This window comes from Jaculus jaculus, chromosome 5 (genome assembly GCF_020740685.1).
Source record: "Jaculus jaculus isolate mJacJac1 chromosome 5, mJacJac1.mat.Y.cur, whole genome shotgun sequence".
NCBI lineage: Eukaryota > Metazoa > Chordata > Mammalia > Rodentia > Dipodidae > Jaculus > Jaculus jaculus.
In genome coordinates, this window is record NC_059106.1 from 5,603,524 (window position 1) to 5,616,724 (window position 13,201).

Genomic DNA, 13,201 nt, shown 5'->3' on the forward strand with positions numbered 1-13,201 from the left:
TCACAGTGGAAATAAATACCAGCTTTATTAACACTCAAAGTGCCATTCGTTTCTATTCGTTCTATGTCCAGGTTAGAGTGAGCCTCTGCACAACTTTCCAAAGAAGGAACTTGTAAGAGACAGTGTGTGTCACTATGCTAGTGACCGCAGGCCCTCATGCATTAACTCTAAACAAAGATGTGTCAACAACTTACACATGGCCACATAAACAAAGTCATTGAGCACTAACAAAACATGAACATGGTTTCTTTTATATTAATTTTTTTAAAAAGCCATTTACCAGCAAGAAAAAAAAAACCAAGTACATAGAAATTGTAAAACTCAGGAATTTTATACATTTTTTTACAAGCACAATTTTGAAAGAACACCACAAACTCAAAATGTGTGTGAAATATGGCACCAACCACACTGTGTCTGGCTTCTGGTAAAGTCTAATCGCACGGGTTCCTCTCAACATAATAAGCTTAGTGATTATTCACTTCAACAGTGGACTTTATTCCTAACACAAATAATTTTACATGATACCACATATTCAAAACAAAATTTTCATTAAGTACAGTAACACTGTCACATTGGAAACCTAATTTCCAATTTTTTTTCTGCCAGTTGCTTAAAACACATAGTACAGTGCAAAGACACAACAGTGTATGTTTGGACAGTCCTAACCCAATTCAGAGTCAATGACAGAGAATCACACAATATGCCAATGTGTTTTTTTGTAAACCCAGTCTGATTGTACCCCAAGGAAAAAACTAAAATTTGAAACTTCTGTGGTAAAGGAATCAAAAACAGTATTAGGACAGGCCAAAAGCAACTGGAGATATAAAAGTCTCTACATTTCTTCAAGACAATTCAATTTTTTATAGCTCTGAGAAGTCAAAGGCCATGTTTAGTGGACAGTGTGTTTTACTACTGCTTTAAATCTCCCCCCTTTCCTCTTCAATGTTTTTTCTTGCACAAGTGATTTTAATTGTATAATAAGTAAAATCTGCATCCAATTCTGGAAATACAAATGCATCTTGAATGGTTAAAACAAAATTAAAAAAATAATTTTGATCAGCCAGCTGAAAATATATCCAATATAGTAAATAACCTCTCAGAAAACTTTTATATATATTTAATTATCTTAACTAAATAGTACCCTTATAAAACAAGTTCGTAAAAGTATAGAAATGAAATGGAAATAAGAATTTACTTGGATATATACATGTTCCTACAGACAGAAGACATCACACAACAGACATCCTTTGATACACACAGTAACAAAGAATACTTTCAACTTAGTGACTGACTTCAGAATACATTACAAAATCAGAAAGCAGTATTGAACTCCTGAGTTCTCCAACAAAGACGGAACTATAGACAGGTAACTGTAAAAGCAAGAAGATCCATTTAGGTCAGTCGCAGCAGTGCAGTCCCCAAGGGCTGCACCTGGAACGAAGCTCACACAGAGACACAGACAGTAGCTCAATGCACACATTCACAATGCTCATACACTCAACAGTTACTGGTCAGAGTAAATCAGTGTACAAATCAATCATTTCCAAAAATGTGCAAAAAAGTCAACCTCAATAGGAAACAAAAAACTATCTTTGTACATAATTATAAACTGCCCAGCATTCAACTGAGATTAAAAACATTTACTGAGAGAAACCAATATGTTAAATATAAAGAATTTAATGGCTACATTTAAAATGTACATTAAAAGGTAAATTTACAAACTGGTAATCATAGTTTGCAAGTTAAAAGTTTATTTTCAAATTTATCCAAGTTTATTTTTATTTACAGTGAATAAAAACAACCACATGAAATATAAGATGTCAGACATTAAAAGTATTTTTGGTATTAACTCATTTAGGATATTTCAGAATGCAGGGTAGCAAATTTTAAAACCAACAGCAATAGAAGAAATGTAAACCTTTTACTTACTAGTCATTAAAACAACTGTCTTTAAAGAAGTATTCTCATCTCTAGACACTACTTCTAATTGACAAGAGTATAACTTCAGGGTTCTGGCCCACTTTCTTTTGCCCATAAGCCTTTCCACAACCCCACTCTCTTTATTCCAGGTGGAAAAAGTCTTTGGAATATTGAGAACATTTCAAATCCATTCTGGAGCTAAGTAATAGCGTTTAACATGTAATTACTTATCCCTCCCTTGCAAATAATGCAATGCTAAAATTATCACTAGTTACACAAGTGTTTTTTTTATTTAAAAAAGTTCTAAAAAAATATAAATAAATGAACACAAAAGTGCTTCTTCAGGACAGTCATAAACTTTCTTCTTCTCAATTGGTGTTAAAAGATTCAAAAATCCTTAGCTGGGGCACATTCTGCATGTTTAAAACTAACAGTGGATGCTTCCTTCGGTTCCAAACTGTGTACGGCACAAGGCAGACATCAGCCCGTAGCCTACATTTCTTCACAGCATTGTTGAAATGCCCCTCAAGTCAAACACAAGCTCATAACTGTTAAGACACTAGGAGAAAATATGTCGACCTGAGGCATCAGACGTCAGTATGAACCCACATCCATCAATGGTCAAGTGGGTGTAATAAGATTGGCACACACACAAGCTTAAGTCTATAATATCTATGTAGCTCCATAACAGCTGCAGTAATTCTGCATGTCTCAATGCAAACACTGAGCACCTGTCTTTTTCCTTGAAAGATAGATGGGGATATAAATTTTACTAGTTACCTGCTTTACCATTTATACACTAAGAGCTTACAAGTGGGCAGATGTAATAGGGCTAATCATTTTGGCTATGTGTGAAGGGAATATAAAAGCTTTGGTTTGAAGTGACTGAGAATACAGACTGTGATACAGACAAAAAGTCAATGGACAGAGGGACTAAGAGCATTTAGATGTTTAATGCCTTTGCTGCTATCGATAAAAATACCATGACTGTCAATTAAAATACACAATATGAAAAACAACAAAACTTATCTGAAACTGTATACAGGCAACAGATATATTTATTCTTTTCTTCACTATAGCTATGACTCCTCCCTTGACCACTCGCACCACTTCTGAGAAGAAAAGATCTCAAGGCTCCTTGGAGCTCTGAAAGATCAGAATGGAGAGAAGGACAACCCCAGTCCTGCTCATACCTGTTAGGGAATCCTGTCCCAACCGTGGCAGAAGTCAAAGCAGCATTAAAGATGACCATGACATAGAAACGGTGGCTTTACAGCACACCTTCCCCAGCCAACCAAAAGAGGTATAAGAGAATTTCCTTCTGAATACTTGGTAAGCTAAGGAAGCTTGTTTTAGATGATGTCTGGCAGAATTTCTATTCCAAAAAGTTCACGAAGAAATATCTAAGATCAATTATTTCCTATTTAAGAATTATATCTAAGCTCATTATTATACACACAAGCACACAAATTTTCATCTACTTTTAGCAACTAAGCGCTTGGCAATTCACAATAAATACCATTATTAATAATCATGTGCACTAGCTACTCAGGGAAATGTCCTTGTGTCCTACTTGAGGAGGATTACTCTATCCCACATCAGTAGGTCACAGGGTTTTCAGTTGTTCTTCAAGAACAGAAACTGATCTACTTAGACAACACAGCTTTCTTCCCCTGCCCCGACTCCAAACACACACACACACACACACACACACACACTCTCTCTCTCCCTCTCTCTCTCTCTCTCTCTCTCTCTCTCTCTCTCTCTCTCTCTCTCACTTCACAGAACAGTAAGCTAGAGTATTAGTCAAAATGTTAGCTAAAAACTAAAGATTAGAATTCTCTTCACTTGTCACTGTGTTTCTTGCTCATTGCCCTAAGTCTTATTACCTCAACAATGGCAAACCATCTAAAAGACCTCTTTAGGGCAAAAGCTACCACACCAGCTCGCTATGGAAATCATAACTGAACTGTGATACACCAAGAACTTGGGACAGTACCAGTGAACTTGAAAATCAAGTAATTGACCCAGAAAACAATTTACTGTATGTTTTAGAATGAAAATAACTTTCTATGCTCATTTTAAGAATTCATGTTTAGTGGAGACTACAGCTTATCACAGATAAATGCTCATGTTTCTCTCCCAATGGTTAAAAAAAAAAGAGGTAGAAATGGTAGGAAGAGGAAGCAAGCATTAGGAGACAAGTAAGACCAAACGAACTCTTGAAGCCTACTAGTTTTGGAAAAAAATTTTCATTTTTGTTTGATAACTTGAATTAGAAATATAAAATAAAATTAAGGCATACAGAGAAAAAGGCACTACTAAAAATAACAAATTGCTTTCATTGACATTTAACCAATGTTAAAATTCAAATAAATATGAATACTACATTTAAAACAAATGCCAAATTTAATGATAAAATAATATGGCCTCAATAAATTGTCCTGATCTTAGTATAAATAACATTTGGTAGAGTTTAACTTCTAAAAAGCATTTTGTTTTGGGTATTTTGATACCTTAAACCAAAAGAAGTATTTTTTTTCTTTAAAAGAAATAGCTGGGTTGGGAGGAAACCTATGACACTGTGCTTTCTCATTAAAAAAAAAAAATTCTAAGATTTCAAACATCATTGCTGCATGTTTAGATTAGAATTTGTTATGAATTATCTGTTTGCACATATTCCTACTAGACTTGACTTGCTGAAGGAGGGTCATTTAGCATCTGACAAAGTTACAATTACTGAATAAGCAAATGAAAACTATTCACCCTTTTTTTTTTTTAAAAAAAAGGGTAAACTGGGTGTGATGGCACATGACTGTTCTCCCATCACTTGGGAGGTATAGGCAGGAACAATTCAAGTTTCAGGCCAACCTAGAACAGATAGTGAGACCATGACTCAAAAAAAAATTTTTTTTAAAGAAAACAGATTTGTCTGACTCCAGCTTAACTAGTATCAAGCTTCATATGAGTTCCTAGACCCCAAATGAACTGGTCAGCATGAATTCTGCCATGGGCCAAGGAGTATGCATCAGGTTGGATGAGCATGCCAACCTTCAGAGCTAATTAGAAGTACAGATCAGCCCTGACCTACGTCAAAGCTCAGGGGTAGAAAGCTACTCTAAAAATGTACTTTCACCCTTTCTATGTAATTTCTACTGGGCATTAAGGTAATGAACTCTAATTTAATTTATTCTGAATAAAAGTTTGATTTTTCTCTTTTGTAGCCCAGCATGTGCATTGATATTTAATCTACTTTAATATATTATATATGAATGACTGTGCCTTAAAAGTTTTTCTAAGACTAAGTCATTCTTAAATTTGCCTTAAGTAATTCTTAGTTAGAAACATGTTTTGTAAACAAGGAAAAGTATTGAAAATTTCAAGATATTCATTCTGAAATTTTCAGTCTGCATACCTTTAAATACAGTTTAAAGAATTAACAATCCATCAAAATTTCCATTAGTCATTATATTTATCAACCCTTCCATCCAACATACTTCTGTGTTTGCCATATTGGAGGTTTTCTAAGGTCATGCCACTTTGAGTCTCTCAAGACCTGGGTGGAAAGCTATTTCCTGAAAAGCACATGTAAGACTGCTAGTGAATCTTCTCCAGCACCAAGTCTGCCACTGCCCAAGCAGAATGCATATGAAAGGCACAAAGTCAGCAGTCTGGCCACTTTCCAGCCTCAGGAGAAAAAAAAAAAAATTACAGTATCAAATAGTTGTGCATTTAAACAAAGCACATTTAGAGTCATTTTCATTTGTTGAATCATACCACTACTAGAAAGAAAAATGGAATATACTACTTAATTTCATTTAATAATAGCTCTCAAAGATTTCTTTTTAAATTTACTTTTTGTCTTCACTGTCCCATGCTTCCAAATCTTCAAGCTTTTTTGTTCTAGTAGTTTTTGTTTTTTTTTTACATCAATTGTTTTTTGTGGTTTTGGTACCTTCACAACCCGTTTGAAATAAATTCACATCACTTTCTATATAATAGTTCTGTAAATTATTAGCCTATCTTAAAAGTGTTAACATAAAAAAAAACTTTCCTGTAGCTAACTGTATTTTTCTTATAAGAAAAGGTGTTCTTCAGCAGTGTTTAAAGAGTAGTTGTTTTCAGATGTCTTCTTTCTCTATAGAATTTAGGAAAGAAAAAAGGAGACTGAAAAGGCTAACAGTTTGCTCTGGGTGCTGGTCTCTGCAGAGCATGACTCCTGTTCTGCACTGCTGGCTACCCTGACAGACCAAACATGAGCCACAGGGAAATCACAACCATGCAAGATGAAGAAATGAAGGAAAGGCCCACTGGTCCAGATACCATGATCCTAGGGAGCTCAAGTAGAAGAGAGGTCCTCACTCATGAGAGAGTCAAACCATTAGAACAGACCCACACACTGGCGCTGGAGGATTTTGTTTCTAGTGTAGACTAAGCAGCTGGCCTGACACAGTGGAAGTGTTCTTTGCCCAGGGCTTCATTTTCAGAATATGGGAGAAGCATTAATTCATTTTATGCTCTGACTCCCAGACTAGCTAGTGGAATTGCAAACATTCAGGGAATACCAAGTAAGACCTTGCTAGTAAACCCAGATCTACATAGCTTCAGAAACAAAGAACCTGAAGGGTCCCTAAATAAACATACATTATAGCAAACAGCAAGACTATCTCACATTTAGGGCCTCCAGGAAGCCTATATTTCCTAGACCTTCTAAATATTTAGCACTTGGTTTAATATGCTGAAAAAGTTTCAAGTGGCCACATTGCTGGCATCCTCATGTTTTTCAGTAGCATAATTCTACTGGAAACAATGTGGGATCTTTCCCAGGTATGTCTTCCCATTAACAACCTTGCTCTTAGTAGCTACACTACATGGATACTTGGCAGTGTTTAACCATCTTGCTGGTAGTAAACACTTTGTTTTGATATGCTTTTTGACCCACAGTGATGAGCTAATATTTAAGGAAAGAACATACATAGATGCTGAGTTCAAAAGACCTGCACCTGATAAAGAACTATTACTTGCTGTGTGTTGAGATAATTCACCCAGTGCTGCATGTTAAAGAAACCCTCCTCTGAAGTACACCTTTTCTGAAATTTCCTTCTGCATTTATTGCTTTGTAAGTGCTCTTACTTTATATTTCAGACCAGCCTTTACCAGGGTTTCTCAACCTAGGCACTTTTGAAATTTAGGCAGGATAATTCTCTGAGGATGGTTCTGGTGAACTAAAGTCTACTAAGCAGCGCAGAGGCTTCTACCCTCTAGATTCTAGAAGTACCTTCCCAGTTGTAATGCAGGCACTGTCACACGCCAAGTGAAGTGCGTCATCACCACCACTGATAGCCGCACTGTCTGGCATGATGCTCTGCTTTGGTGCCTGAGTATGCTAGGGTCCCAGGAATAGGGCTTCATACTATGACACTGGCTTTAAAGCTCCTAAAGACTGCTGAGGAAAAGTTATGGGTGAGAAATAGGAAGATAGTATACACAATTTTTATTATTTCTTAATTCCCTTAGTTTCTGGACTTTCCCCCTCAAATAAAGAACATCATTTAAATACTCTAACATTTGGGTTGCTTTTTTCCCCCATTATTTATGTTTACTGGCAAATGTGGTCTCTTCTATTGCTACACATGTGATGACAGCAGTCTCCTTTTGTCTTTTAGTTGCATTTACTCATTGATTTCCCATATTTGCTTCCAAATACATTATTTTTTTAAGCAGAAAGCTATTCCTCAAGGTTCATAGATTCCAGTAACACATCTATTATAGTGTATTCCTTATTATACTGCTTAAGATTAACAAATAAACATACCTCTTAGAGATTCATATTTTTTATCCAAGATTCCTACTGAACAACAAAAGCTTGGTAGACAGAGGTTAGGATCTAAAGAATACAGATATAAGAAGGAACCTATATTCTTTAAGATGAGTACCTACCCTAAACTCAAGTTTAGGGCTTAACCCCACAAATGAGGATCTATTTAAATACTATCACTGAGAACTACAAATTATACATCATTTTCTTATCTTCCATGTCTCCCCATCATCACCACTATGTCAGTGATACAGGGAAGGACTACAATCTTTATGTATTTCAAATGATTTGTTTTTACTAAAAAGAGTGACTATGTACTAAAGTGCTTTATCTCTCTGAACCACATCAGCACATTATAAAAATTAAAAAAAAGTTGTTTCAAGTTCTTGTAAGGAAGAAGGATTAAATATAAAAAATTTAGGTTATTATTATTATTAAACAAACTTAACCAAGAATCAAGAGAAATAATTTCCCTCTTGTCTTTTTCTCGCCATCTCTCTTTTTATACAAAAGGAAAGTGCAGTCAGAGAGAAGGTGAACTAGCGGCCAGAGCTGCTAGAGGCACAGGAGAGGCTCGCCGCTAGTGGTAATGCACAAACAGGTGCCGCAAGAGTTCATCAGCCGAAGGCCTCAGCTTGGCCTCTACAAAAATCCGTTTGAGGAAGTCTCGAGTATGGTCTGAGATATGAGGTGGCAGCTTTGGGTTTGTTGGCTGAGTAGCAATCTTAAAGATGGCAGCCATGGCTTCAAATTCAGCCCACGGTGGCTTTTCAGTTAGCATTTCTACCACAGTACATGCTACACTCCTAAAAAGAAATAAAAAGAAGCACATTACATAAGCAGTAACACCAGGAAAGCAAGCTGGTTAGCCAAAAAAAAAAAAAAAAAAAGAGTAATTGAAGCCCACACAGTTAAATATTACTTAATGTTTTTGTTTTGTTTGTTTTTCAAGGTAGAGACTCGCTCTAGCCCAGGCTGATCTCAAACTCACAGCAATCCTCCTACCTCTGCCTCCCTAGTGGTGGGATTAAAGGCATGTGCCATCACACCTGGCACTTAGTGTGGATTTAAAGTTTCAGTATATAAACTTTGAAGGGCAAAGGATGCAGGCTAGTGGTAGAACACCTGCCTAGTATGTGTAAAGGGCTTGGGTCCCATTCCCAATAAAACACACACACAGTGAAAACAGACCACACACAATTGAACTACTGTCACAACTTACATGGTTAGGTGAAAAATATGATTTTTGTGTCATTTTCTAACTTAATATAAATGCTTTGTGTCTTGATCTTACACAAAAAACAAAAATTGTAAAACTGTTTGTCTTCAAGTACCTAAAATGAATGCCTACTATAATTTCTTTTCTCTGGAAGTAGGAAATGACCCTTTTATGTTTTAAATTAAAATTATTAAGCAATATATGAACTCATGAATACACAGCCCCTTCTATGGCAGGGCTCCCCCAGAGCCACAGACACCAGCTCAATGTCTGCTTCTTCTTACCTAGAAGGCTCTAGCACCTTCAATCATTCAGAATCCAACCATGTAGTCTCCAAATGAGAGTAAGAGCGCCAAAAGACAATAGAGCTAATCATATGTGAAACCCCAAGAACACCAGGAAGTAGTGCTGTGCCCCAACTGGACCTCACACTAACAGTCTTTTTAAAAATCATTTTTATTTATTTGAGAGAAAGGAGAATGGGCACCCCAAGGCCTCCTGCCGACATCTGCTTTTATGTGGGTACCAGGCAACAGAACCCAGTCCAGCAGGCTTTGTAAGCAAGTGCCTTTAACCACTGAGCCATCACCCCAAACCCGTCTTTACTTTTGTATAGTAATTAACAACATATGTATAAATACTTAAACATTTGAGATTCAAGATCCTTGGAAAATCCAATATTGCACTTAAAACACATGTGAGCTACTGTGGAAAATAAAAGGTCTTTAAAACACATAAATCTCTAAATATGATGAACCATTTAGGACTGCAATACTTCACTGCATGGATTTAATGAATTACTTTACATCAATTTCCCTGCTTGAGGTAAGGTTTGTGCATGCGTGTGCATGTGCACACATACACAGGTGTGCACACATTGGTACTAAGTGGCTGGAGTCAGTGGTGATGAATTAACTTTCTCAGCTGGATCTCACAATCATTTGTACACCAACATTATGTGCAGCCTCAATAATGACTCATACATGTAGCCACTATCTCTTCAGATACATTTATATACCTTTGTGATTAAAAATACCTGTTCATAAAAAAAAAATTGAGAACCAAGAGTACTTTTAAAGTTCTTCAGGGAAGTAAGACCATTTCCTAATGTTGAGGTTTGCTTAAAATAAAATTCCTCCCAAAGAAGGAGGATGGGTATAGAGATTCAAATATTTAGTCAATTAAAAAAAATTTTTTAGACTGATTGAGATGGGGAGGGGATATGATGGAGAATGGAATTTCAAGGGGGAAAGTGTGTGTGGGGAGGGTATTACCATGGGATTTTTTTTTATGATCATGGAAAATGTTAATAAAAATTGAGAAAAAACTTTTAATACAAAATAATTTAAAAAAAAATTTCATAGCTTTTTTTTATGAGAGAGAGCAAGCGGGGGAGAACTGGCATGTCAGGGCTTCCAGCCACTGCAGCCAAACTCCAGACGCATGCAACACCTTGTGTGCTTGTGTCACCTTGAGCATCTGGCTTACGTGGGACCTGGAGAGCTGAACATGGGTCCTTAGGCTTCACAGGCAAGCACCTTAACTGCTAAGCCATCTCTCCAGCCCCATTTACTCAATTTTAAGCCTTATCACAGTAAAATTAAAATGGCACTAATCCTTACAATTTATACATCCTATTTCAAAAGTACAAAAGGCAATTCAAATCTAGCTCAGCTCAGTACATTCAAACATTAATAAAAATATTAAGTTTAGGGTCTTGAGCAATGACTTAGTGGTTAAGGTGCTTGCCTGTGAAGCCTAAGGACCCATGTTCAACTCTCCAGATCCCACATTAGCCAGATGCACAAAGGTAAGCAAGCACCAAGGTCGCCCATGCCCACTAGGTGGCACAAGCGTCTGGAGTTCGATTGCAACGGCTGAGATCCTGACATGCCAATTCTCTCATTCTCTCTGTCTCTCCCTCTCACTCTCTCTAAAAAAAATTTTTAAATAAAAAATTTAAATATTAACTTGACAGGCAAATCTCAAAAGCAAAACCTACCAGATATCTGCTTTTCTGCCATAGCCTTCTCCACTGATGACTTCAGGGCTCATCCAGTATGGTGTGCCTGTGACAGATTTCATCCCTGTGCCTGAGAGACAGATGGTCTGAAGCCGTTTACTGGCCCCAAAATCTCCTAGTTTGACATTGCCTGTTGAGTCCCGCAAGATATTTGCTCCTGAAAATAAGAAATAGGCTTATTTCATTGATTTCACTGGCAATATAGAATACAGTATAAAAGGCAAGTGACACAGAATTACTTAGTAGACGCTAATCTGTCTGCCAAATTAGGCTACTCTCAGCAGGCCCCGGCATCCCATCAGTCACAGTCGGGCCATTCCATTTGATTTCATGAAGGATTTGCTACGTGAACATTAGTCAGCTGTGTATGCTTCAGGCTTCTATGAGGTCCTCCCACAGTAAAGGGCAGAGGCAGGGGCAGGTGAGGTGGAAAAAGGAGAGTGGGGGACTAGGCATGAAGACTGGCAAAGCACCAAGCTTTATGGTTCCATTCTTTGTCATAAAGAACAAACCCATGACTAGAGATTATTTCCCTGAGAAGCTGATTTATCCTCAGAAACATCCAGAAGTTTCATAATTAAACTTTGTTTAAGTTTTAATTTACCTAATAATGTACAGACAGATTCTTATTATGTAGCCTAGGCTCAAACTTGTGTTCTTTCTTTCAGTCTAGAAAAGCCTCTTGAGTGTTGAAATTACAGGCATGTGCCACCACACTCAGCTAATGATTTTTTTTTATTTATTTTATTTTTTTTAATTTGAGAGCGACAGACACAGAGAGGACAGATAGAGAGAGAGAGAAAATGGGCGTGCCAGGGCTTCCAGCCTCTGTAAACGAACTCCAGACACGTGCGCCCCCTTGAGCATCTGGCTAACGTGGGACCTGGGGAACCGAGCCTCGAACCGGGGTCCTTAGGCTTCACAGGCAAGCGCTTAACCGCTAAGCCATCTCTCCAGCCCAGCTACTGATTTTTTATTTTATTTTACTTTTTGGTTTTTTGAGGTAGGGTCTCACTCTAGCCCAAGCTGACCTGGAACTCACTATGTAGTCTCACGGTGATCCTTCTACCTCTGCCCGACAAGTGCTGGGATTAAAGGCGTGCGCCACCACGCACGGCTTAGTTTGTTTTTTGAGGTAGGGTCTTACTCTAGCCCAAGCTGACGTGGAATTCACAATGTAGTCTCAGGCTGGCCTAAAATTAATGACAATCCTCCTACCTCTACCTCCCTCGTGCTGCAGTTAAAGGCATGCACCACCACGCCCAGCTAATCTACGTAGCCCAGGCTGGCCTCAAACTCCTAATACTCCTGCTCCCACCCCTCTAGCAATTTCTTACAGGCTAATTCTTTTACATTCTGTTTGCCTCAAATTAATTTTACTTCTCAATTTCTCTTGCACATGGGGGGATGCCAGCGTCTCTTGCTATTATAAATGAATGCCAGAGGCTCACACCACTTCTTCTACCTGACTTTATGTGGGTCCTGGGGACTTAAGCCCAGTCCACCAGGCTTTGCAAGTAATCGCCTTTAGCACTGAGCCATCTCCACAGCCTCACTTCTCAATTTCTTTTTTTTTTTTTCCCCTCGAGGTAGGGTTTCTAGCACAGGCAGACCTGGAATTCACACTATATTCTCAGGGTGGTCTCGAACTCATGGCAATCCTACTTCTGCCTCCCAAGTGCTGGGATTAAAGGCATACACCACCACGCCCAGCTCTCAATTTCTATCTTTTAAATAAGCTTTGAACTTAAAAAAAATTGTTTATTTGCATGTTTCGGCACGCCTCAGTCTCTTGCTGCTATAAATGAATGGATGCCCATCTGGCTTTATGGAGTGGCTAGGGGAGTCTACCCAGGTAGGCAGACTGTGTAAGCACCTTTAACACGAGTTGTCTTCCCAACCCTGCTTTGGCTTGTGGCCTGTTTTCAAATTTCATTTACCTGTATTTTACATGCATAGGGGAGGGTGATTTAAGATAGTCCCACTACATGGCCCAGGCTGGCCTCAAGCTAGCCTCTTCTTCTACTTCCCAAATGCTGGGATTACAGTGTTTATTACCATGATCGATGCTTAATTTACATTTTTTGGTAGTTCTGTATTGAACAGAGCCTTGTGCAAGCTAGGCATGCACTCTACTACTAAGTTCCATCTCCAGCTTCTTCATATGCTTTTATCAGCTTTTTTTTTAAAAAGAATCATCTTTTTAAAAATATTTTTTATT

General features: G+C 37.8%; 1 protein-coding gene across 1 annotated transcript in view; it reads right to left on the bottom strand.

The window, feature by feature from the left end:
• Map3k2 (mitogen-activated protein kinase kinase kinase 2) overlaps positions 1-13,201 on the bottom strand; it is a 54,662-nt gene continuing 41,461 nt past the window's right edge. Inside the window, exons 15-16 of the mRNA XM_045148884.1 lie at positions 10,960-11,137; positions 1-8,544 (exon numbers count right to left, since the gene is read on the bottom strand). Coding sequence (XP_045004819.1) covers positions 8,319-8,544; positions 10,960-11,137 — 404 coding nt within the window. The 3' untranslated portion in view covers positions 1-8,318. The remainder of the gene's footprint in view (positions 8,545-10,959; positions 11,138-13,201) is intronic.